The sequence below is a fragment of the Oryzias latipes genome, chromosome 11 (genome assembly GCF_053564925.1).
Source record: "Oryzias latipes strain Hd-rR chromosome 11, Olatipes_Hd-rR_3.1".
NCBI lineage: Eukaryota > Metazoa > Chordata > Actinopteri > Beloniformes > Adrianichthyidae > Oryzias > Oryzias latipes.
Genome location: NC_136247.1, coordinates 4,690,001 through 4,714,022, shown reverse-complemented (window position 1 = coordinate 4,714,022; position 24,022 = coordinate 4,690,001). Strand labels below are relative to the sequence as shown.

General features: G+C 42.7%; 2 protein-coding genes across 7 annotated transcripts in view; one reads left to right on the top strand and one right to left on the bottom strand.

The window, feature by feature from the left end:
- The window catches only part of col22a1 (collagen, type XXII, alpha 1), a 75,616-nt gene extending 72,766 nt beyond the window's left edge, over positions 1–2,850 (top strand). For all 3 annotated transcript variants that reach the window (XM_023960204.2, XM_023960202.2, XM_023960203.2), the window contains one exon: positions 70–2,850. In XM_023960204.2, the coding sequence (XP_023815972.1) occupies positions 70–263 (194 nt within the window). In that variant the 3' untranslated portion in view covers positions 264–2,850. The remainder of the gene's footprint in view (positions 1–69) is intronic.
- A 358-nt stretch (positions 2,851–3,208) lies between these two features.
- Positions 3,209–24,022, bottom strand: part of col9a1c (collagen, type IX, alpha 1c) — a 32,221-nt gene continuing 11,407 nt past the window's right edge. The window contains exons 5-37 of one of the 4 annotated variants that reach the window (XM_023960205.2): positions 23,979–24,022; positions 23,482–23,562; positions 20,866–20,883; positions 19,676–19,765; positions 19,548–19,583; positions 17,930–18,001; positions 17,721–17,765; positions 17,577–17,612; positions 17,473–17,496; positions 17,346–17,399; positions 15,568–15,639; positions 15,322–15,360; positions 15,139–15,195; positions 14,239–14,292; positions 14,097–14,150; positions 13,946–13,999; positions 13,818–13,871; positions 13,688–13,741; positions 13,555–13,608; positions 13,420–13,473; positions 12,569–12,622; positions 12,256–12,300; positions 11,996–12,103; positions 11,807–11,860; positions 11,511–11,582; positions 11,392–11,427; positions 11,272–11,316; positions 11,150–11,182; positions 10,613–10,759; positions 7,041–7,095; positions 6,763–6,957; positions 5,592–5,669; positions 3,209–4,008 (exon numbers count right to left, since the gene is read on the bottom strand). The exon at positions 23,979–24,022 is cut by the window's right edge and continues 353 nt beyond it. In XM_023960205.2, the coding sequence (XP_023815973.1) occupies positions 3,797–4,008; positions 5,592–5,669; positions 6,763–6,957; positions 7,041–7,095; positions 10,613–10,759; positions 11,150–11,182; positions 11,272–11,316; positions 11,392–11,427; positions 11,511–11,582; positions 11,807–11,860; positions 11,996–12,103; positions 12,256–12,300; positions 12,569–12,622; positions 13,420–13,473; positions 13,555–13,608; positions 13,688–13,741; positions 13,818–13,871; positions 13,946–13,999; positions 14,097–14,150; positions 14,239–14,292; positions 15,139–15,195; positions 15,322–15,360; positions 15,568–15,639; positions 17,346–17,399; positions 17,473–17,496; positions 17,577–17,612; positions 17,721–17,765; positions 17,930–18,001; positions 19,548–19,583; positions 19,676–19,765; positions 20,866–20,883; positions 23,482–23,562; positions 23,979–24,022 (2,180 nt within the window). In that variant the 3' untranslated portion in view covers positions 3,209–3,796. The remainder of the gene's footprint in view (positions 4,009–5,591; positions 5,670–6,762; positions 6,958–7,040; positions 7,096–10,612; positions 10,760–11,149; positions 11,183–11,271; positions 11,317–11,391; positions 11,428–11,510; positions 11,583–11,806; positions 11,861–11,995; positions 12,104–12,255; positions 12,301–12,568; positions 12,623–13,419; positions 13,474–13,554; positions 13,609–13,687; positions 13,742–13,817; positions 13,872–13,945; positions 14,000–14,096; positions 14,151–14,238; positions 14,293–15,138; positions 15,196–15,321; positions 15,361–15,567; positions 15,640–17,345; positions 17,400–17,472; positions 17,497–17,576; positions 17,613–17,720; positions 17,766–17,929; positions 18,002–19,547; positions 19,584–19,675; positions 19,766–20,865; positions 20,884–23,481; positions 23,563–23,978) is intronic. The other 3 variants (XM_078954551.1, XM_078954550.1, XM_078954552.1) reach the window with 3 other exon arrangements.

Below are 24,022 nucleotides of genomic sequence, written 5' to 3'. Positions count from 1 at the left end.
GTATCAAACTAAAGCCCTTCTTCAATTTTGCATCAGTTCAGGTCTTAATCAATGCTCTTGCTGTTCCAGGACCAGCTGGTTTGCCCGGTTATGGAAAAGATGGAAGCCCGGGACAAGCTGGAGCTCAGGGAGAGCCAGGAAACCCTGGCCCCCACGGCCAACCTGGTCCTCCGGGCCCTCCCGGTCAGTGTGATCCCTCCCAGTGTGCCTACTACGCCAGCCTGGCACAAAGACCCCACACCAAGAATGTGAAGGGGAAATAAGACTTTATGGACAGTCTGAACCAAAGATCTCATCATATCCAACCCCAGCGTGGAGAACTGGATGAACCGGTGCTGCGGTCAGACTCTTATTTTTGTTTTGTGGTGCCAAACTTGGGTTGGATGGGGTTTAATCTACATGGTACATTTCTCAGATATCGGTGCGCAGAGGGCAGCTATGCAGCTTTCCCCCTTACCTGCATGCTTCCTGGACAGGGAGATCTTTTGAATGTCACAGTCCTTTCAGCATTTCCCCGCCTGCCCCCCCCCCACACACACACGCTGCGCCGCTCAGTCAAACTCAAGTAAGGAGATCTTCTGCTGTTCTGATGATGATCGCCGCATTATCTGCATTACTGCTGAGGACTAACAAGGAAACAGACGGAGTGAGGAAACACAAGCAGCGACTCTGTGGGGGAGGAGTGTTGATCAGTCAGTGTGGAAAGTGATGAAGGCCCACATTTGTACACGTCTTCCTCCAAAGCCTCCAATGCTGTCCTCTGCAGAAAGACAGGAGCTGATCCCAACTTTCTTTTTTTTATGAAAAAAAAAACTTACGTTTAGACATAAATGAAACAGACTTTTTCCATCATTAAAACCAAAGTACAAGAAGACCATTGGCACCATAAACCATAACGTTTGATACAGGATGGAAAGTCCTGTTCAGATTTTATTTTCATGAGATAACTGTTGGGTCAACAGCATCCACACCTCAGTTTAAACATGTGTCTGACTGCTCACTTCCTCTACAAACTGTCCCGTCAGATTTTGTATTTTCTCCTTGCTGATGATCATACATGGTTGCAATTTTCAGAAAAATTTTCGGTCCCCCTGAACCGAAAACCCTCCCAATGTCTTCAGCAGCAATTCAGCGTCCTCTATTGACAGGAGCCTTGCAGTCCTTTCACTTTCCAGAGAGTTTTCATCTCTATATGAGCTGAACCTTAACACACAGCAAGACTAAAGAATTCCCAAACAACTCTGATTCTTCAGGCTGATGAAAAACGGATCAACATTCAAGTCTCAGCTGAGAACAAACAGAAACATTACTTATTGACAAAGAATCTGGTGAATCTAAAAATTACGACTATTTCGGCATTCAGGCAGCATTTCTGCACCTAATGGGGAGGGTCAGTCATTCACAGCACGCGTGACAGAAGCGGATAATGATGACTCAGAAAAACATTTGACATTCAGTCAAAGTGGCCTCAGGTCCAGGTTTTAGACAGAAACATGAATAGCTGCACCAGGACGCATGAAACACAACTCTGCCTTTGGTTCTCCTGTATTTAACGGTAGACTGAAATGCGTGCGACACGTTCTACACCTCTATTATTCGAATGTTTCTATCAAATATATCATCAGCATTTATCCCAAAAATGCTGTTTTTATCCATGTTGACAAATGTGGAAAACCACTGAGACACTTTAGTGATGCAAAGAAAACTCCTGACATGCAGAACATTTCCTCATGAATCATTGTTCTTACAGGAGAGCTCGAATGTCTGACACTTCGTTCACACTGCCCAAGGCAAAGCACGTTACGTGATCACTTCCAATGAAAGGTCTATGTAAACATAGACGCTCAAAACTCTCCCAGTCACATGTCACTACTTTATACTACCGCTTTCGAGCTCTACATACAAAATGTGTAGCCATTGAATCAGAAAGTTCAACTGGAAGGTTAAACCAGTTGAACTTTGACCAATCAGTCCTTCAGCCTTGGTAGTGATGTATAGATGCCGTCCCTTTTGATTCACAGAAGTACCAACCGTTTGAAAATTGATCATCCATCCATCCAATTTCTTAACCCACTTTATCACTTTCGGGGTCACAGGGTTGCTGGAGCCTGTCCTGGCTGCTGCTGGGCGAGTGTGGGGGCACACCTAAGACGAGCTGCCAGTCTGTCACAGGCCAGACAATCACCCAAACACACATCCACACCTAGGGACACTTTACATTAACCAATGAACCTATGAAGCAGATATTTGGACAGTGGGAGGAAGCCAGAGAAAACCTGTGCATGCCTGGGGAGAACACACAAACTCCATACTGAAGGCCTCAACTGGGATTTGAACCAGGGCCTTCTCAAGAGCGCTAACCACTGCGTGTCAACTGCCCGGTATGACCATGGCTCCAAGCTCCCTCCATCCCAAACAAGTACACCCCTCTTTTCGTTTACTTGCCCCTCTGACTAATTAGGCTAGCTTTTAGCATCTTTAGCAAATGTTTTTGTTTTTTTTAGAGACATTTGATTCCACCGAATGTATCTAGCTTGAAAATCCAGGGTCTCTGTTTTTTCTTTTTTCTTGTGGTTCTTACAGTAACTGACCTTCCAGGATGCTGATATGAATGGCTTTGCAAAACTTTGATTTAAATCTATAAAGGCTGTTATGTTCATGCTAAATTATTTACAGTTTCAACTAAATCCTTTGTTTTGACACATTTAGTGAAGTTTATCTTTGTTGTCGGCTCCCTCCCCATTTTCCAAATAAGTTGGTGCTAAGATATTTTAAAGGTAGCCTGATGTAATTATTGGAACAAAATCTGTACTGTATAATAAAAACTGGAAGGGTTCATTTTGTAATAAAGGCTTTGGTGTTTTTATTGCTTAACTGTGTTTTTCTAGAACTCTTTACAGAAAACATGAGTTTTTTGAAGACATTGAACACCTGCAGACTCTATGTTTGACATTGGTTCAAGCTCTGATAGGCTCTGATAGGTTGAATCAAGGCAGCGTCCTCGACAGGGCTGCTGTGCTTAAAGGTCATATTTACTGTGCAGTTGTGTTTGTTCTTAGCAGACAGAATGTTGTTGGCTCTGCTTTGTTACTAGGCAACTGTTCAATGAACTTTTGATGCAACATTAGATTCAGAACATCCCTCACTCGAACACAGAGGCAGTTGGCTGTCAAAGCCTGGATCAGACACTGACGCCACACCAGCACAGTTTAGGTTTCTCCAAGAGAGCATGGCTTCAGCCGAACCAAAGGCTGCGAGTTTTAATGCGACATATAAGTGTTCCAAAACAACATGGATACAACAAAGTTGGGCTAACATAGCACTGCATGGATTGAGAGAGAATCATTGAGGATGTCAGATTCACATTTGATTGTGGTGTTTTAAGGTTTTTTTTTTTTTTCAGCGTAGCTTCACTTTACAACATTCAGTTTCTAACTAGTATCTGGACAGAAAAACCAAAGTAATCTGACGTTATGCAGGACAGGAAAGGACAGGTTTGAAATGTCTTTGTGGAACAGGTGGATGGCAGTCTTTGGGGCTTGTTTGAGCCCACCGTCAGTTGTAGAAGCCGCCGGTGTCTGCAGCAGCACTCGGTGAACAACATCTAAGCTCATTCTAAAATCCTCTTCAAATGTTTTTACAGGGCTGTACAGCAGTGTCCCGTCTGTTTTCTTGAGTCTCTTGGATCTGTTGTTCCAAAGGAAACTGCCGCGGCTCACCACTCTCAGACTTCTGGGAGGCCCCGACGCGTGACCGGGTCAGGCTGAGATCTGGAGAGTGTCACTGAGCCGACCTCTCATGGGTTTTTGTAAGAAGAAGACTTCTTCCCACTGACCATATAGAGAGGTTGAAGTCTGCTTAAACACGTGGACGGATCACAAAGACCTGGCGGGCCAGAGGGTCCCCTTGGACCTGCAGGTCCTGGGAGTCCGGGACGTCCCGCCTCCCCGGGTTCTCCATTTTTGCCATCTTTACCAATACCAGGAACACCAGGAACACCAGGAGAGCCTAAGGTAACAGCAAAACGTACAAAATGTCATTTTTCTTTCATGATTTGAGACAGTTTGTTTGTCACTTGAAAGGCTTCCTACCTCTGACAGCCAAAACATTTGACAGGTTTTTTTTGCTACTTTTAATTGTATTTAATCTTTCACTGATCGTGCTGCACCTCTCTGAGCTTTTTCCTCAATACACTCAAGCAGAAGACTTAGGTAGGAGATCAGCTTCTCCTGGAGGAGCTAAGCTTCAGGAGGAAGCTCAGAGGACAACCAGCGTTTCTGTTTGTGTGCTGAAGTTGTGGAAGTCTGTTCCTCTGAACATCACAAAAGCTCCTGCACTGTCCACTTTGGAAATATGGCCTATAACCCAGTTTTTACAACCAAGCTTTTGACTCAGCACAGTCTTCTCTGCTCTTGCTTTTGTTGTTGCTCTTTAACTGTTTTTTCCCCCTGTGTTTTGTAATTCATTTTTGTTTTATTGCAATGTACACCTCCTTGTTTCTGCTTTTCCTAAAGTGTTTTTTAACCTTTGTGCTATCCTAGGCACTTTATCGTGTCAACGAGAGCTTCTTGTTGAGTGGAAAGTTTGGTTTCTCCATCCAGAGACCTTATTCAGACTGAGCTAAAGCTGGTTTACTTGGTCAGAGAGATGTCTGTGTTGGACTCAGACATGATCTTTCTTCCTTTTCAAAGCTGGCCCATCAACAATGTTCAGAAATCAGAGCACCTCATCAATGGTCAGACTAAGCATAACAACCTGAACCCCAGTGATCCATTGGTAACTTTTGAAGTGAAACATCTGAGATCTATAAAGCTTGCCTCTTTGCCAACTGTAATCTAAACGGAAGAGGTTGGTTAGATGAGGAACAAAGTATTTCAGCTCTACAAGAAGAAGTTATTTAGCAGGTTCAAACACTCAGATCATTTCACCTGGACGACTGAGAAACTTTATCCATAATTCTCACCCTAAACTTACTGATCAATAAATGACAGTTTAATGAAAACCAAGTCATACTCAGGGAAATTTACTTCCAGGTTGTATTTGCTACAAGGTGTCAGTTAAAGACACACATCACACTCAAATGCAGACTTCAGCTATAAAACATGATAGATCTTCTGAATTTTAGCCGATTTTGAAAGTATTTTTTTTTAACAAAGGGGAATCCTATTAGCTGTTTTCTTTTTGCCTGGTCAATGAGAATATTTTAATAAATGAGAGCAAACACCTAAACCTCCGACTGATTTTTCTGATCTGTTATAAACAAGCTATGAACATGTACCTGCAAATCTGCAGATTAGATTTCATCATTTGGAAAATCCATGTATGGGACATCACTAAAAGGTACTAAGAAACAAAGCTACAGTTAAACCAACAGCAGCAACGAAAGCAAAAAGCGAATGAGCTCTCTTCCATCAGCAGTTTATTTTCCTCTTCTGTGGAAAATTGGGTTGGAATAACTTGGTGAGATTTTACCACAATCTTACTACTAAAACACATCACTGTAAAAACTAAGGATGTGCCAAAGTAGTTGGTATTGAACATTTTACCAAAATGGTACTGTGTTCTAACATATTGAGGAAGCCGAGGCTTACCGGGTGCACCTGAGCTTCCTTTTATTCCCACTCCATCCTCTCCCTTGTCTCCTTTGTTTCCCTTTTCTCCAGGATCTCCTGCAAAGTACAAACACACCAACATCAGCCACATGCAGTGATGTAAAAACACAACAGCCAGTGAGCGTACTCTCTGGAACGTCCAGGTTCAGACAATGATCTTTCCGATGTGGATGATGTAGAAATCGTTTACATAACACAACAACCACATAACTGCGATCAATGGGATCTTTTGAAATGAGATTGTCAGAACGTGTGCTGGGCTGTTCTCCACAAACATCGTCACGCTCACAGTTCTAGCAGCATCCTAGCTAAAGTGGGACCTAATATGTCACCAGATGGACAACATGCTGTTGCTGTCCTTCATCTGTATTCCATGAGGAGGAGCAGTTTCATGGCTCCCACATCGTATGTCTCCCTTTTTCAAACTGCATGTCCACAAATCTAGAACTACAAAATAAACTGGATAAATGTGGATGTATGCCAGTGAAATGTTAGCTTTTTGGAAGGAAATCTGACCTTAACTGCCCTTAACGAGTAAAAGACTCCACTTTATCCTGTTGTCATGGAAACGGGTTGGATAAAATAGCTCTTATAGGAATCAGAAAACAATTGAATATTTGGGGTGCATTTGAACAACCTTAATGCATGCCTTCGTCTAGTGAACACGTTCTTCTGTCTACAGTTATAACTGCCTGAAAGTTACAGATTAATGTGAAAAAGCAGAAAATTATTTTTAGAGCGTTTAAACACTATACAAACAATGTTTGTATAGTGTTCCTTTGTTAATCGTAGGGGATACATTTTCATAAATTATCCGAGATAAATGGAATCCACAGAGTTAGAATTATATGTTTATGGCTGTAAAATTCCTCACTACACACTTTACAAGCTTTTCTCAGACGGACATGAACATTTTCACACTTTTTTCTCCGATTATGATGAACATGATGACGCTGCACAGAAGAGATTAATTTACACAATCAACAGCCTATCAGGAGACAGATGACAGTGTGCTGCTAAAAAAAATGCATGAAACGTTGCCTAAAAAGAAATCTAAAGATGAATCTTGAAATATAGTGATGCTAGACTGTATTTATGAAAGCTTCTGAAGACAGCACCATTGGTCATCAAACACCTGTGACAAACTGACCTTTCTTCCCTGGTAAACCTGGAAGTCCAAAGAAGCCTGGAGGACCATGAGGACCTGTTGGACCCGGAGCCCCATCTGCCCCTGCCTTTCCAGCTGGTCCAGGGGGTCCAGGAGGCCCAACCAGTCCAGGGGTACCAGGAGCACCAATGGCTGCAGGCCTCTTTAACAATACCTCCATGAACTCTTTTAGTTGTTCTAAATGAAGAAGCAATGCTTGTGTTCAGAGGTCTTATCATAGTCAACAGAGTTCAGACACAGACATGAAAGTCAAACTGCACCTTGAACAACCGCTGAGCACATTTCACGCAGCTTCTCATCGTTTACTTTGGGGCCCTGTGAAAAACAGCCTTGTTAAACCAGTGAAATAATTTGCAATCAGATCGTCAGGACAAAATGCTAATCAATCAATCAATCAATCAATCAATCAAACCTTATTCATAAAGTTGCTGACATGATAACTGTTTTCTATGGGCAAACATGATAAGAAATGGAGTATCATTGTAACCCAGGCGTGTCAGTGGCTGACACAGCTGTAAATGATCAGAACATACTGTCTTTGTCAGTTTGCTATGACGTGTCTTAAAGGCTGTGTCAAACAGCCACTATGTACATTATGCGCATTTTCCATGTATGTAATTTTGGTGTTTCGGGGTTAATGCTTTTTCTTTTTTTTGTCCTGTCCAACAGCTGGGCAAACAGATGATAGCTGAAGGCCTCTTGTGTTGGACATATTTTACTTTAACAACAGGGGTTATGAATATTCTGACAAACCAGAGGTATGTCTGAATAAACCCCTTTTTTAATTGAGGCCAAACTTTATTCATTGTAACCCTTGTGCTATCCTAGGCACTTTAACATTGGGAGTTGGGTCATCTAGACCAGTGTTTTTCAACCTTTTTGAGTCATGGCACACTTTTTTTTTTTTTTTTTTTTTTAAACAACTTTATTGAACAAAGCATAAACATACAGCCACGGCACACTTTAACCTTGACAAAAATCCCGCGGCACACCAGCATCCGGTAAAAAAAAAAAAAAAAAAAAAAAAAACAAACAGAAATTCATGGTCTGTAGTGATCGACAGCCCCCCCCCCCCCCCCCCCCCCCCCCCCACCCCCCGCCCGCCCGCAATCTCACGTGTATTTTTGTGCTAATTGTGGCCGGAAAAGCAGGAAGTTGCGGCTGTTTTTTCTAAGAAATGAAATGAAAGTTAAACTAGAAAAATTTAGAAACTGTTTGTTTGTTGGGGTTTCAAGGCGTTTCGCAAGGACAACTCATTGTGCGCTGGGACACTGGCTCTTTAAGCCAATGCATCATGGGAGATGTAGTGTGAAAAGTGCCGAAAACTTGCAGAAAGACTGGCGTCTCTGAGATTTATTGTATTGTCCACTAGTTTCACGGTCTGACACCGGACTCTGTGGAAAGCTACACCGCTAAAGAAGAGCTTTAGCCGGTATTTTTGTTAGAACTGAGCGACTTTATCAGCAGAATTAAGAACAAGGAAGTGAAGACTTTAAGCACTTCTGATTGGTCAGACTGATGACATGTGATTAAGCCTTCAAGAATGATTGGTGGAGACAGTTAAAGGGGCGGGGCTTTTCCGCAAACTGTCATAGCTGCAGGTAAATCGCGGTAACGTAATCCTTATCAAAATGTCTTTAATAGAATTAAATAAACACAAAGAAAAAGTAATTTTAAGATCTTTCATATTCCTAACTACTCAGTGTTTTATCAGGGCCTGTTTGGATGAACAAAGAGCTGATATCCTGGAGATGGGAAATGTTTTTAGATCAGTGAATGATTAATGAGGGCAATTTCTCCACGGCACACTTGACCCTCTCCCACGGCACACTAGTGTGCCGCGGCACACTGGTTGAAAAACACTGATCTAGACCCACTAGACAGTGCTCTGAACCTTTTTTCTTCAATGATTTGTGATCTTCACTGGTGTCCATGGATTACATGAAATCTTTCCACCTTTATCCACCTTTGTCATGGTAGGGAGCACACGTCAATGTAAGGGGGGGGTCATCTAAGATAGCACAAGGGGTAAGTCATATTTGAAAATCTTTTTTGTTGGACCGGACGTAAAAGGAAAGGAGGGAGGAAGAGAGAGGGATGTTAGAAAGGGAGGATAGGAGGGTGATTATAGAAGGTGGGGGGGGGGGGGGGGGGGGGGGGGGGGCATAAAACCATGAAGCAGCATAAAGCAACAGGTTTCTGTATGGTTAAAATCATTACAGTGAGGTTCAGATGTACTACAAGTCTATAAGGGCAGGGCCTGTCCACACACACACTCAAATATTAACACACCTGTTGGCTCAAAAAATGTTCACATGTCAACATGCACACAAAACAAATAATGTTCACACACGCATACTTATGCATTCAAACAGACTAGTGTGAAATATTTCATTCAATCACGCAAACTAATTATGTAGAGGCGAGCTAACATCTGTGCTTAAGTGAGTCTTTATGTTCTTCTAAAATGGATGATGGAATGTAAAAGGAAGGAGGGAGAGTGCCCAGTCATCCACACTACCCAACACCTACACGTCAGTGGATAGAGAACAACTGGCCCCCTGGCAATCACATCCACTACCCAGGCCAGGGCCAGCAGGACTGCCACAGGGGCCCCCAAAGCCAGAGAGCAGGGAGGCATGGGGGGGACAGAGAGTGCAAGCTCCAGCCCAACCCGGAGAGCAGCCCCCCCCGCCGCGCCAGGAGGGCCCAACGCGGGACCCCACCCCAGAAGAGTGCCCACAGCCCCAGACAAGCACCTCATCACCACCCAGGAGTTCTGGGCATCCCCCCACCCCAACCCCAGGTACGAGTCACGACCCCCTAAGGGAGACGCGCCCCTTGCTCCAGGCAGCCACCCACCCGGCCCACGGTTGTTCCAGGAGAGAGCAAGGCAGGGGCCGGCCACTCCCGCCCAGGAAGAGGACACCCAGGGGAAGAGGGGGTCCACAGGAACCACAGTTGGAAATTTGGCGAGGCCCAGCGCTCAGGGACAAGGACCAGAATACACACCACAGGGACACGGACACCCCCAGGCTCAGATGTGATGTGATCCCCAGTCTAACCAGAAAGCTCAGGGATCCCTCTCCCTGCGTGGAGAGAGGACTGCCGGGCCCAGGAAGCCAGCACCCAGGAACACAGCCGCTGTTGCCAAGGTCCCAATCCCCCCTCCAGGGATGGTGTAGGGGACAGATGGTCCGAGGTCCCACCTTCCTTGTGAATTGCATGTGCGGGGGGGTTTCATGCTTGATATAAGTGAGTCACAAGTGTTTCTTGCGTTTGTCATTTGTTGATGTGTGCAGATGTGAGTCAAGGGTTTTGGCCAACAGGTTCTTATGTGAATTCTGTTTTGAGCTGTTCAACAGTTTTGGACAGATAAAAATTACACAGTTTATGTGTGTTTTATGTAGTTTATATGCAATTATTACGCAAAGCTTGTGTGTGATTTTTGTGACATGCTTATGCATATTTGTGGCTCTCCACGACCGTTCCACATATGTCCACAGATGTCAAACAGACTTTTCACATATGCACCACAGATATATAACTTTTATATTGCATAAATGGTGCACATATCATGTTAAAAATACATGGCTGTTTGCTGCTAATGCTCTGTATGATTGAATGTTACCAGATTTCTGAGTATTTCTACTCTTTCATGCGATGTAATTGTACTAATTGGACCGACCTTTTTAGTTTAATGTAGTGAACTTTATTATTACCTCATCTCAAATTCCATTTCTGAGTATTAAAGCTGAAAACACTAAAAGCTCTTATGCTGTAATGGGTCTCCTTAAGGATTTTTTTTCACACAACCAAGTGTGTCACCTACAGGCAAACCTCTTGGCCCTGGTGCTCCAGGAAGGCCTGGATCTCCTTCCATGCCTCGAGCTCCAGCCGGACCTGCCAGACCTTGATGTCCCGGCTGGCCTGGTCGGCCCTCAGCTCCTGTGGCTCCTCTCTGGCCTTTTTCTCCACGCTGCAATAATAGACTTCAATATCAAGACAATGTTCAACACCTTTTCACACTACAGCGTTTTTGTTGATGGCTATCAGACATTCTTGCCAGGCCTGACTGCAACAAAAGACAGTTTGTGCTTTTTACACAATTTTTGCCATAGTTCACTTATAAATTTGCCAATAAGTTTACACGTTATTTACAATAAAAGGTTTTTAATGTCTTTACAGAAAATGCTGGCCCGCCCGTATGAACAGTTTGGCCACATGTGGAGTCTCTTGTGGAGAATGATCTTAATTTTTTAAAGAGGATACGTCTCCAGTTAGACACAGGTGACTTGCTCCATGTCATTAAAGCACAGGAGACAGGAGAGCTACAAACAGTTCTGTTTGGAAAAAGGTTTAGGCCTACCTCTCCTTTGACTCCAGGGACACCAGGTGGGCCCTAAAAAAGGCAAAATAAAGTTGAACGTTCATAGATCAACATGAATTTTATGATATTAGGTGAATACATGACACAGTCAGCACCAATACCTGATCTCCTTTGACCCCAGGGTCTCCTGGTAGACCTGTGTCTCCCTGGTTTAAGACAGTGAGAGGTTTTACCATTCAAGCAAAGTGTGAGAACTGTTCTGCTGGGGAAACAGGTCTTACCAGACTTCCCTTTGGTCCCTCTGGTCCAATGGGCCCCTACACAACATGAAACATCCTCACTTTACTGAACTCATATATCAGTACATCAGAATAATTCTGAAAAAAGAGGGCCATCCCACCTGGTCACCTTTGTGTCCAGTATGACCCTTCAATCCTTTTTCACCTGTGTCCCCCTTGTCTCCTTTGTCCCCCTGAAAGTATCACATCACCTAAACCACTTAGTTGTTCTGCTCTGTTTGAACTTTCAGTGGATTTTATTGACGAATGGAACAAACATCTCTTCTGCGTGCTGTTGGATCAGGTAGTCGTTGAGACCTGATTTGATTCAACGCATGGTACAAATACACATCTATATCATGTATAGGTTTTTGGTAATGTTTCTACCAAGAGTCCAAATTCGTTTTTGTTGCCTCACCTGGATTCCAGGAGGACCAGCTGGTCCCACTGGACCCTGTTTTCCTGTCTCACCCTGTAAAACAAAAAAATTCCAAAGAGGGTCACAAATCAGTTTAGGTTGTTTGGACTAAAAACCACACACAAAAAAAAAGAACATAAAAACCAAAGTGAAGTGTTTAAAGTTGGGTCAAAGGGACGGCAAACCCACAGGTGCTCCTTTATCTCCAGGCTGTCCATCCTCTCCATCTTCTCCAGGTTCACCAGGTTTTCCAGGTAGTCCAACTGGTCCAACTGGTCCTTCAGAGCCAGGCTCCCCCTAAATCCATAGGATCAATGATGCACAATTGTTGAGAAATGTTCTTGTCTTTTATAACTCAACCCCCTTAAGAGAACAGATCTAAGTACACAAAAAGTCCAAAGTATGGTAATTGATGGTTACTGCATCAAACCAGAGATGAACATCTTTACCATTTCACCAGGTGGCCCTGCTACCCCCTGCTTCCCTGGTAGTCCCTAAAAGCATAAAAAAAAAAAAAGTGTCTTTGGTGGAACTGCAACACAAAATTGCTCTGGATTCTGTATCTTACAGATACATGTATGGGCTGTTGTAGCACGGCTGTGTTTTTATTCACACAAGCTACTCAGAACCCGTTTAGAAGCTTCAGAGAAGAGTCCACTCTCAACAGGAAACCGGAATTTTTACTTTTTTTTAATCATCAGTGAAATCAAAATGAGGTGGAATTAAACTGCAGGCAGTGAGAGGAAAGCAAGGCAGACTTACTGGAATACCCACAATCCCTCTAACACCAACAGCTCCTGGTACACCAGGCTCCCCCTGATGAGAGAAACACATATGGATTTGCAAGAATCCCATCCCAGGATGAATGCTCCACTCTGGTGTCAGATCTGGTAAAGCTGAAGATCATGTCATACAGAGATATGAAGACGAGACGCTTTTGTGGTGTGGATAAGAGGCATTGATCCTTTCAGACATCTTCTGCAGGAAAATCGTCAAATGTTTCTGTTCAGTTTAATGCAAAAATATTAGATTTGGTGGACAGGAAAGATGCCATTGATTAATGATCATTTGACCATTTGGCTGGAGTCAAAGAAAATAGTCTGTTTTAGGTCTACATGCTATACAGATGATTATATACCAAAGTTTGTAACCAAAACTTTTACGTAGGAGGCCATGAAAGCAGGATGTCCACCAGTCATTCTTTGTCTACAGAACTTCACACCTGTAGACATCATTATTGTTTTATTTTCTTCATACAGTCATATTCTTGTATCCATCCATCCATCCATCCATCCATCCATCCATCCATCCATCCATCCATCCGTCCATCCATCATCAGAACCCGCTGAATCCCTTTAAAGGTCATGGGGTAGCTGGAGCCAACTCAGCTAATGTTGGCTACAGGCGGCGGTGTACACCCTGAACAGGTCACCGGTCTCTTTGTTTTAATCTACAGTTACAAAATTCTTACTATTTGAGAGCAATTTGGGCCAAGGTGTCATAGGAGTGAAGTTTGGCTCCATTATGGACAGGCCCAGTGTCAAGCTAAAGATGTTTACAGCTAATTTCTGCTTCGGAAAACTGAGACTTTTAGAATGAATTTCAGGGATAACCTTAGGACCAGTAGCTCCAGGAAGTCCATCCAAGCCGTCTTTGCCAGGCTCCCCCTGTAAAACCGCATGGAATGGTTAGACCATGACCTGCTCAAAACATCTCTGAACTTTTTCATCAAGCTTCAGCATACCCACCGCTTCTCCTTTTTCTCCCGAAACCCCTGGCTCTCCATTAGCTCCTACAGCCCCCTAATCAAGATCAAACAACATTTTATTTCCCATTTTTCCAATCTCTTGTGAGTTTTCCTAAACAGCTCACAGGACTTACATCATCTCCTTTGGGACCTGGCAAACCTTGGCGTCCTCGAATTCCCTCCAGTCCCTGAGAAAGATATAGACACTTTAACCTCAGTGATAAGGAGGGAAAAGGAGGACTTGGTTCATGAAAGTCTGCTTACAGGAGCCCCAGGTGGGCCTGTGGGTCCAGGGATGCCATTGTACCCAGGAGGACCCTGCAGAAGAATCGAAATCCAACTTTAAAAAATAATTTCCTTTAAAAAATCTCTGTCCTTAGACCAATACCTACTCTGTCTCCTTTTTCTCCAGGAGTTCCAGGGAACCCAATAGCTCCTCTTTGTCCCTAAAATGACAAACTCATAAACTTCTTTTGACACACTGGGTCAATTAAAACAGATTTCCACATATGAAGTTCATAAACAAAAACAAACTCATCCTACATCATCTCCCATGCGGCCTGGTGGCCCCTGAGGGCCGGGTTCTCCACCATCACCCTGCAGAGCAAACAGTAAATGAAATCATGAGAAAATCACACTTCTATTAAGGAACAGCTGCTCAGACTTTTTGTCTTCAGTCAATTACCTTTGCTCCTGGCTCCCCATCTTTCCCAGGCTCCCCGGCCAAGCCTTTGTGTCCCTGGATCCATTAACATCAAAAGCAAAATCACAACACAGTACACCAAACCAACACTGTGCTTATTTAGTTTATATAGTCTCATTTGAAGAAAACTTTTTTTTTCTTTTTAGTTTGATCTCGTTAGAAGCTTCTCATTCTTGAAGAGAAGCTCAGCAAAAACTGAACAAAGTTCTGAAAGGCTTTAGTGGTACTGATGCTTCAAAAAGACTGGGTCCAAATACCCAGAGATGTCCAAAAGTGTAGGACAACTGTTAGGGGTCAGCCCTGGGGTCAATGTTTTATCAGTTGTGTGTAGGTGCATGATGCAGGTTGGGGTAGTAGTGACATAACACGATTTAGTTTTTTTTGAAGACTCAAAGAAAACTATGTAAAGATCAGTGCTCGTGTACAGAGTCTTTTTTCATGTCTAGATGGAATTCATGTGTTTCAAACCGTTTTAGTAATGGATAAAAGCAAATTTTCCGTGCATCTTTGCCCTAAATTTGACACGGTTGTCATGGCCACAGGGTGTTAAGGGTTGGTGTGATGACACTTGTGCCATATAAAGCCTTTAAATGACGTGATCATCAATTCCTCCAAAGAGAAAACCTGTCACAGTAACTCGTAACATTTCTCTGTCTAAGCCTGTCAGATCATTTTAGAGCCTAAGATACATTTCCAGGGCCCCACTAATCAATCAGGTATCAGGTATGCTAAACTGGGAGAATCTTGATGCCATAAGTGTTCAGGCATCATCATTTGGGAAGGATAATGAGTAAAAAAGGAGGGAATTTGATCCTGTCAATTCTTTTAAATTTTGACCTCAGTGGAGAGACTCCGGCTTTTGTCTGTTTTTCTGCTCCTCACCTTCATCCCTGGCAGTCCGGGTAACCCCTGAGGTCCAGCAGGACAGGAAGCAGGACACTAGAAAACACACAGAGTCTCACAACATGTAGCTGCTCCACAGTTACTTCATCTTTCTCAGGTATGTTAAGACCTGCAGCCCACATGCCATGCATCAGGAAACCTAAAGAACACCAAAACACTCACAGCTTCCCCACTTCCCTCTATGTTGGCACCAGGCGGTCCCTAAAAGACAGCAGAGTGACAGAAAACACCCATGGTGGAGAGCTTTAGATGTCCCCAAAATACACCCCTGCTCCCGATGCATAAGGCGACTTGAAACGTTGCATGCACCATCATCCCAGGCTCCAGATTTTAAAAAAAAGTTGAGTTCAGGGAAGAACAGTTGCTTTTTACAGAGAAAACAGGCGTCAAGTCAATTTGGTTTCTTACCACGGGCCCTGGAGGCCCAGGGGGGCCAGGAGGCCCTGCAATGCCAGGAGTCCCTCTAGGTCCAGGTGCACCCTGGAGTTTATAGTTTGACATTAAAGGAAAAATAACAACAGCAGTAAATATTCAGTAACTTTGAAAAAATAAAATAAACAGATAGAGAAGTTTTTCCAGCAGATCCAGTTGCAGAAGATATTTAAGAAGCATTTGTGGCACATTTTGATTCCATCTCCAGAGCTGAGTTTCTCATATCACAGCAAATGTATCCCCTGAAGGACGCATCATGGTTGCCATTGCAGGTATAGCGATGTGAAGATGTGAAGATGTTAAGCCTAAGTCTAACTGCCTCTACAGGTGCATTCTGGCTGTGTGTGGATGAAAAAGCCTGTATGAGCTCACAGGTGACCTGTACAAAATACTGAAGTCATAAATCATTAGAGTCAACCCCCATACAGGGGCATGTAACTAAAGGTTTAGGTGTGTTTAAGTCTTCTGCGCCGTTCATCCTTTTGCAAAAAACAGTTGGTCTGTTTCAGACCACGTGCATTTATGTCAGTTTGCTGTTCAAGCAGCAGAAAAAACTGCTGACAACAGCAAAGAATTCAATCAACATTCAGAAGGTTTGTTTAAACTCATTTTCGGTAAGTGTGAGCACCAAAAGGTTTTTAGTTAGCAGGTTTGAAAATAATAATGTTTGACGAATGTTTAAGGCAGGTTTAGTCATTCAGGTGTTTGTAGTTTTGCGGACAAAACGAAATGGTTGAAAAGGCACTAGCTGAATAATTTCAGGTACATTTTTTTGGTAGGACAGAAAAATATGAATATGTTTAGGCATCTGTTAGATGTATTCAAATGGATTAGCTTTAGACTCTAGCGAACTTAGGTCCAGCTTTTAAAAAGAAAAAAATGGTGTCAGGTTTATTCACTAAAACAAAGAAATCTTCAGGCCATGTCAACATTTTTTCCACATTTTACCACGTATGTAATTTTGCTATTTCCTGATATATGCGTAATAAAGTGTTTCTTGCGTTCATCATTTGTTGATGTGCACAGATGTCCATCAAGGGTTTAGGCCGACTGATCTTTATGTGAATTCGGTTTTGAGCCGTTCAATATGTTTGGTTGGTTGAGAAATAAGCATGTTACACGTATGTTACTTAGTTTACGCAATTATTACGTTAATCTTATGCAATTGTGTGTGAATTTTGTAAGGGCCTGGCAGAGCATTCAGAAGGAGAAAACCCAGCATCTGCTGATGTCCATGAGTTCAAGAATTCAAGGTTGTCATTGCCAACAAAGGGTTTTCAACCAAATATTAGTAATGACCAGTTTGTTTTCAGTTATTTCATTTGTCCAATTACTTAGCAGCCCATAAAAAGAAGGGATTGTGTTTAAAAGATGCTTTAGTTTTTCACATTTTTATGCAATCTTTTTGTTCAACCCATGGAATAAAAGCTGAAAGTCTGCACTTCAATAAACCAATCTGAGTTGTTTTATTTAAAATTCACCCGTGGTAATGTACAGAAACGAAATTAGAAAGAATGTATATATATATATATATATATATATATATATATATATATATGTATATTGACATATGACCAACTTTCATCTGTAAAATATGCGCAAAATGTACGTAGTGGCTGCGTGACACGGCCTTTATGGTTATATCTTTACAGTTTTTTTGGCACTAGTAAACCATTATTCAATTGATAACCTCTCAGCCTACAGTCTTAGTTGCTCCTGCAAGAAACAAATGCATTTCTAGAAAATGTTCTGACCTCCGGTCCAATGTTTCCTTCGTCTCCTGGGGTTCCAGGCTTCCCGGCGGGGCCCTGTTCACCAAAAGAGTAGGCTGTTTTTATAAAAAGGAATGCGTCTGAAGCACAGAGACTGTAGCAAACATACCGGAGGTCCCTCGCTTGCTGGGCCCTGTGACAGAAGAGACATAGAGTGTTCATGTCAATGTTAACTACACGTCTGTTACCATGGCAACATTGATTTCCACTTACGGGAGGACCCGCAGGGCCAGGAAAACCCGGAAGCCCCTGCAACCACAGATGAGAAAAACCTCTGATCTCCACTCAGGTGTGACAAAAAGAAACGAGCAGCAGGGAGGAACAGAAAGGTCTGGATGTGAATTAATCGGGACTCACTCTTTCTCCTACTGGTCCTCTGGGACCCATGGGTCCAGGAGAACCCTGCAGACAAACAGATGCAGCTTTGTTCCACTTCTATCCCAACAGTCTACTACTCTTCGCACACACCTCACTGACAAACCTGCTCTCACATCTTTATGGACTAAAGAACCCGCTAAAACATCTCACAACATTAGAGTACACAGAAAGTGAGTGATGCTTCTTACTACAGGTCCTGGAAGACCAGGCAGGCCTCTCTGTCCCGGAAGACCAATCTCTCCTTTCTCCCCTTTGCTGCCCTGAGAAACAGAGGCAACAGGAATAAAACAACCGTATCTGCATCCTGCATCTCTCCACAGTGTTGCTACGATACACAGAGGCACATTTAGCCATCATTTAATCAATGATAGGTGAGCTGCTCTGTGTTTGGAAGATCAACCAGAAGACAAGCCTGTGGAGATGGAGCAGATGCACACCGGAGGAGCTGCACGCAACACAAAACATCAACATTTATGACAGATCCACTCTGATGCAGCATGAAAAATGCTCACCAAAGAGCTTTAATAACAAGGAACAGAACATGTCATCATCATCGGAAACCCAGGCCGGGTGTAGGGACCAGTCCAGCTTCTAAAGACTGAGGTTAGTTACTAAACTGCAGAAAATTAGAATCTTTTTAAAGATATCCATCCATCCATCCTCTGCCTGACGAGTTACAGGCGAGTTACAGAATCAGCATGCTGGGACCTCCCCTCTCAACAGAAGCTTCCTCCACTTTTGCTGGTCTTGTCCTCCAGAGAGGATGATGGGAAATTAGAACTATCTAACGTTTGGGCAGATATATGCCTACATCCAACCAAGTTGTAAAGAAAAAACTATTCTTGTTTTCTAAGCTAGATCACTTTTTTTTTGGTTTAACCGATCACAAAATTCCTCTTAGATTTACTGAAAAAATGCTTTTGAGTTTTTTTGTTTTTGGGATAGAAACGCTGACACAAAAAGCTTTTTTTTATGTGGGTATCTAACATCTAAGCAGATCAAACTGCTTTTGTTATGTTTGGGCATCAAGAAAACTCATGAATACGTTTAGGTTTTGTCAAATGTTTCTGTAGATTGAAGATCACGAGGGTTTTTATGGACAAAGCTGATCAAAATTTTGCATTTACCATACCCTTATCATTTCAGGAAAAGCAGCTAAAACGTGGTGTAAGCTCCTATCAGTTATGGATATAATTAGTATCTAGGTATCATTAAACTTAGATAAGTTTAGCTAAAAATAGTATTAATTTTACCACCCAAAAATGTTATAAATGTATTAATTTTGCTCAGCATTATGTAAAACTTTTTGTGGTTAGTTTGGAAGCCTTGGTGGGCCCAGAAGGACCTCCTTACATATTCTAGTCATAAAACTTAAATGATCTTTGAAGTAAAAGAAATAGCTTCTCGTTCTCGCTCATGTCCTTCTTCCATCTAAAACCAACAGTACCAGAGGACAGTGTCATGTATGGACACACTATGGCGTGTCACATGACCGTTCTTCCCAGTTTCTATAGTGTAGTCGTGTCCTCTCCTGAAGAACACTGCACAAATCCAACATTGCTGAGCTGGTTCTTGAATGCTTTGTCTCCAGCGTCAGCTTCTGTTTGAGTCTTCATGGAGCTTCCTGAAAGATTTCTCTCAGTGTCTTTACTTCAGGTTGTCTCATTTTTAATGTTTGTCTCTGTTTCCTCCTAAAGCGCTGACTCATGATTCCTAATTCCATGTCAAAATGAATTTGGAACTGCAGTGAAAACAATGGGATGTGGAGATGTTGAACAGAAAGATCCCTGCCGCAGACGCACTTACCGGAGCACCGGGACTGCCAGGAGAGCCAGGAAGACCCTGAGGAGAAAAACCCAAACAGTTAAAAACCAATAAGAGCCAAAGAAATGCAGAGATATGCTTGTTCTGGAGGATGAGCGGGACATTCTTACATCTCTTCCGTCCCTGCCGTTTTCTCCCGGGGACCCCCTGGGGCCTTCTGGACCCGGGCTTCCTGGGGGACCTGGAACTGATTTGTCAGGCTGAGAGAGAAAGAAACAATGAGGAAGTGGGATGGATCCTGAAGAAGTTCGGGCGACTTTAAATGTTAACATTTCTTCTCAGTTCTTAGCGATCAAAGCATTAATCTAAGAACTAAACTGTGTGAAAGCCAACCATGCTCTGAAATGTTAAACTTTCACCAAATGTACTGCCTGTAGACGTTCAGACACCAAATATTATTGTTTAGGTGCTAAAATCTGATTGTTCCGTGAAGTACATCCTAATCAAACCAGTCTTGTAACTGTCTTTGTTTAAATTATGATCATGAAAGATGTCAATCAAAGCAGCAGCATGTGACTTCACTGTAGTTCATTTACAGCCCAAACCAAACATGCAAATCATTAAGGTTAAGCAAAAAAAATGTTTGCACCCTTTCGCTGTTAATATTTTTGTTCTGCTACTAAATGACTCAAATTATCAAACTAATTTTATGCAAATCTAACAGAGTCCCTGAAAACTGCAGTTTTTAGGTGGTGAACCCCAACATGGATACTTGTACTTTTTTGTTGGAGTTCAGGATTCTTTGATCCTTCAATTATGATATTTGATCCAGATTCTCAAGCTGCAACAGAAGCTAACACCATCACACTTCCACCACCGTGTCGGCCAGTGTTTTTCCTTTTTAAAATTATATTTACAAGTCAGTCTAATCCGTCTGCTACATATTTCTCCAAAATTTAAGAGGATAGTTCAGATTTTTTCTCCTTGAACACTCACATGTATCCATTTTGGTCCCAAAGTCTCATTCTGACTAGAATTCTGAAATCTTCTTCTGCTTCTTTAATAACAAACTAGGTGATCTCCTCAATTTGGTCAAACAATCCTGGAAGGTTTTTCACATAAATCGAATCTATGATTTTTTTTGTCTAATTATAAAATTAGTTTGAAGATTTGAATCATTTAAGGGAGGGTTTGGGGTGGGGGGGTAGTTCACTGCTGAAACAACAATGACTCCTTTTAGTTCCAAACAGTCATCCCTAGAAAAGTGAACACGTAAAACCTCCACCATGAAGAAGCTTTCAGGTAACTGAGCACCTTGTTCAAAACAAAACAGGCAAAAACAAAGAAGAGGAATAAATACCTCAGCATTGGCAAACATCTGCAGAAGCAAGAAAATCAGAGAAAAGGAGAGTTAGTTGAAGGAGTCGAACCCCCATCACCAAAAGTGTCAGCTGAAGCACACCTGTTCAAAATCATAGAAGTGAGTAATGACATGCTGTCATTTAAATATGAGCTCCGTCTGAAGAACTCCACATCCCCACATTAGCCTGAGAGCTAATAGAGTGCGCCAAGCCGGGAACTATGTTCCTCTACGGTGAGAGGCAATTACCTCTGGATGCATCTGAACGCATGAAAAGACATGGATGCTAGAGCTAAATGTGTGTTCTGCAGCGCGGGAGCTGAGAGACAGCAGAGCGAGCTTTTAATTTGCAGGCTACGTCTCGGATGCAGAGATCTCATTAATTGTGCTGCAGGCACGGAGAAAGCAAGGACAGTTTTGATCATGAATGTTGTACATTTAGTGCAGCCCTGCAGGTGTCCGCTTTTTATTTTAGGATCAAAGTTTTTCCTCAGCGGAAAACTAAAATATTTCCACCTTTGTTAAATTAAGGTTCCCCCTCAATCTGTATTTTCTTTGTTTAATCAAAAATAAATAAAATATAATAAACGTTTGATGTTTTTCTGCGCATGTCATCATTCATGAGTCCATCAAGAAAACTGGGGTGGATATCTTTGTCCCAAAAACTACCTTCATTTATTCACACAAACCAATTTACACGCCTCACAATAAGTTCAGGATATTGTGAAAAACTTAGTGGATGACGTAAACACAGTGTTGGCTGCACTTCATAGAGTTCCAGGAAGAGGAGACAGTTGTATTTAAGTGATAAACAGAGCTAATTTAGTGTTTGCCACATAAGGGTCTCACTGTGTTCAGTGTGTCTTACGTTTTGGGACCAAAACCAAAAAATTCTAAAAGAAAAACATTATCAATGTGACATCAATGTAAACATTCTGTTGAGATAAAAACGCTGATTTTGTCAGTAAATCATTCCAAGTTCATCATTCAAACTGCCATGAATACACAGCACTTAACAGACGAGTAGTCCCAGCTGGCCATGGCGTCTTATGGTTGGTAGAAGGCAGTCAGATGCAGCAGGTGAACTTGGTGAGTCTCAAAGTGTCATCAACAGACTTGAATCAAGACAAAGAACTACTGGCAGAGTTTGTGACAGACCCAAGGGTGAAGCCCTGCCAGTGACAGACCACAACCATGACCAGAACCTAAGGACTTCCGACCTCAGGTATGGTTTGGCAAACGCCACACAGCTGCAGGCCCATTTACCAGATGGGAGGGGTACTAGGGTTTCCAGACACACCATTCACAACAGACTCCACCCCCTTGACTGGAATGACAGAAGACCATTGCAGGTGACTCCACTGACACCGAGACATTTGCAGTGGAAACAAGACCATGTGACCTGGACAATGCAGCAATGGTCTACCATCCTGTTCACTGATGAGTGTCGGTCCCATTGCACAGAAATGTTGATCATCAGCATTGCTGGAGAGGGCAAGGTGAGCGATACGCCGAGGTCAACATGGTCCCCAAAGGGTTAGCTTTGGTGGAGGAGGTGCAACAGTCTGGGCATGCATCAGCAGTCAGCGCAAAACCGATTTGGCTATTGTAGATGGTCCAGTCACTGCAGGTTCTTACATCAGAAACATGATAGAACCACCGCCATCCCCCAATTCCACCAGAACACCCCTAACTTTCTGTTCATGGATGATAATGCTCCACCACATGGTGCCAGAGGCACTGGGAGTACCTCAAATGGAATAGCCAGCAATGACCCCTGACCTGAACCCCATAGAATACATCTGGGACCAGCTGAAGCAGAGACTGGATGATTGTACCCCACCCCCAAGTGACCTGGTAAAACTCTATGTAGTTTTGTGGAAGAGTGGAACGTTTTAGAACATCGTCATGAGGCTAGAGAGAATACAGAAAGGGTTTATACAAATATACACATCATGTGTCAGAAGATTCCTAACCCCTATTGTAAGAGTCAAATCTGTCCAACACAAGAGACCTTCAGCTCTGATCTGTTTGCTCAGGGGACAATGCAAGACAAGTTACAGAAAATAAAAATAGTCTAGTGAGGAGCAAGAAACGCCACTGTCAAACTGTCATTCCTGCAAATGGTGGAAATACTCGCCATTGACATGGTCAGTATTTGCTATTTGGGACAATCTTTATCAATATGCTAATTTTTGGGATAATATATATCAATCTAATGAGAGATTGAGTTTCTTCTTGTTCATTTTTAGTAACAAAAAATGGAAACATTTATGCATTTTATTAAAATATAGACCAAATAGGAAAAGCACTGACGTGAATAACAATATCTCTAACTTATTGTGAGTAATGTGATGAGGAAGACAGACGCTGGCTCTTCTGAATACACCTCTGACCTGCCATGGAGTTTAAGTTATTCATGAATCTACTGTTTGATGATTTTCTGTAATTTTTTGTAAGTTTTCAGCACATGTTCAGGTTTAGCATGTAGCTAATGTTTATATTTTGGGACAAGACTCCATGGAATCTAGAATTGGATTTTCTTATAGCAGCTTCCCGTCTGTTTCTTGAGGGAAAAAGTGGGTTCTGGCAGCTGAGTGGACCGTGTCACTGTACCTCGGTGGCGGGCAGCTCGTTGCAGCTCTCCCTCTGGGCTCTCTTTGGGTCGCAGTGAATCAACATCCACTGAAGCTCAAACTGAAGAAAGACACATGACTTTATTAGAAGTGCTGTCTCTGACAGAGGCAGCATTCACTGTGAGTCTGAAGCATCTGTGATTTTCAGCAGGGATTAGGTTTAACTTTTTGCTACATCCCAGCTGAGCAGCTTTATCCCTTGTGCTATCCTTGGCACTTTACCATTGGGAGTTGGGTCATCTAGACCCACTAGACAGTGCTCTGAACCTTTTTTCTTCAATGATTTGTGATCTTCACTGGTGTCCATGGATTACATGAAATCTTTCCACCTTTATCCACCTTTGTCATGGTGGGGAGAACACGTCAAAGTAAGGGTGGGGTCATCTAAGATAGCACAAGGGTTAATGCGACAGCAGCACTTTAGCATCACCGCGCAGCACAGCCACACTAAAACCTGAACCCCACAGACTCACTTACCACCACGGAGGCGTCCGGATCTGAATCCAGCCTTCCAATCAGCG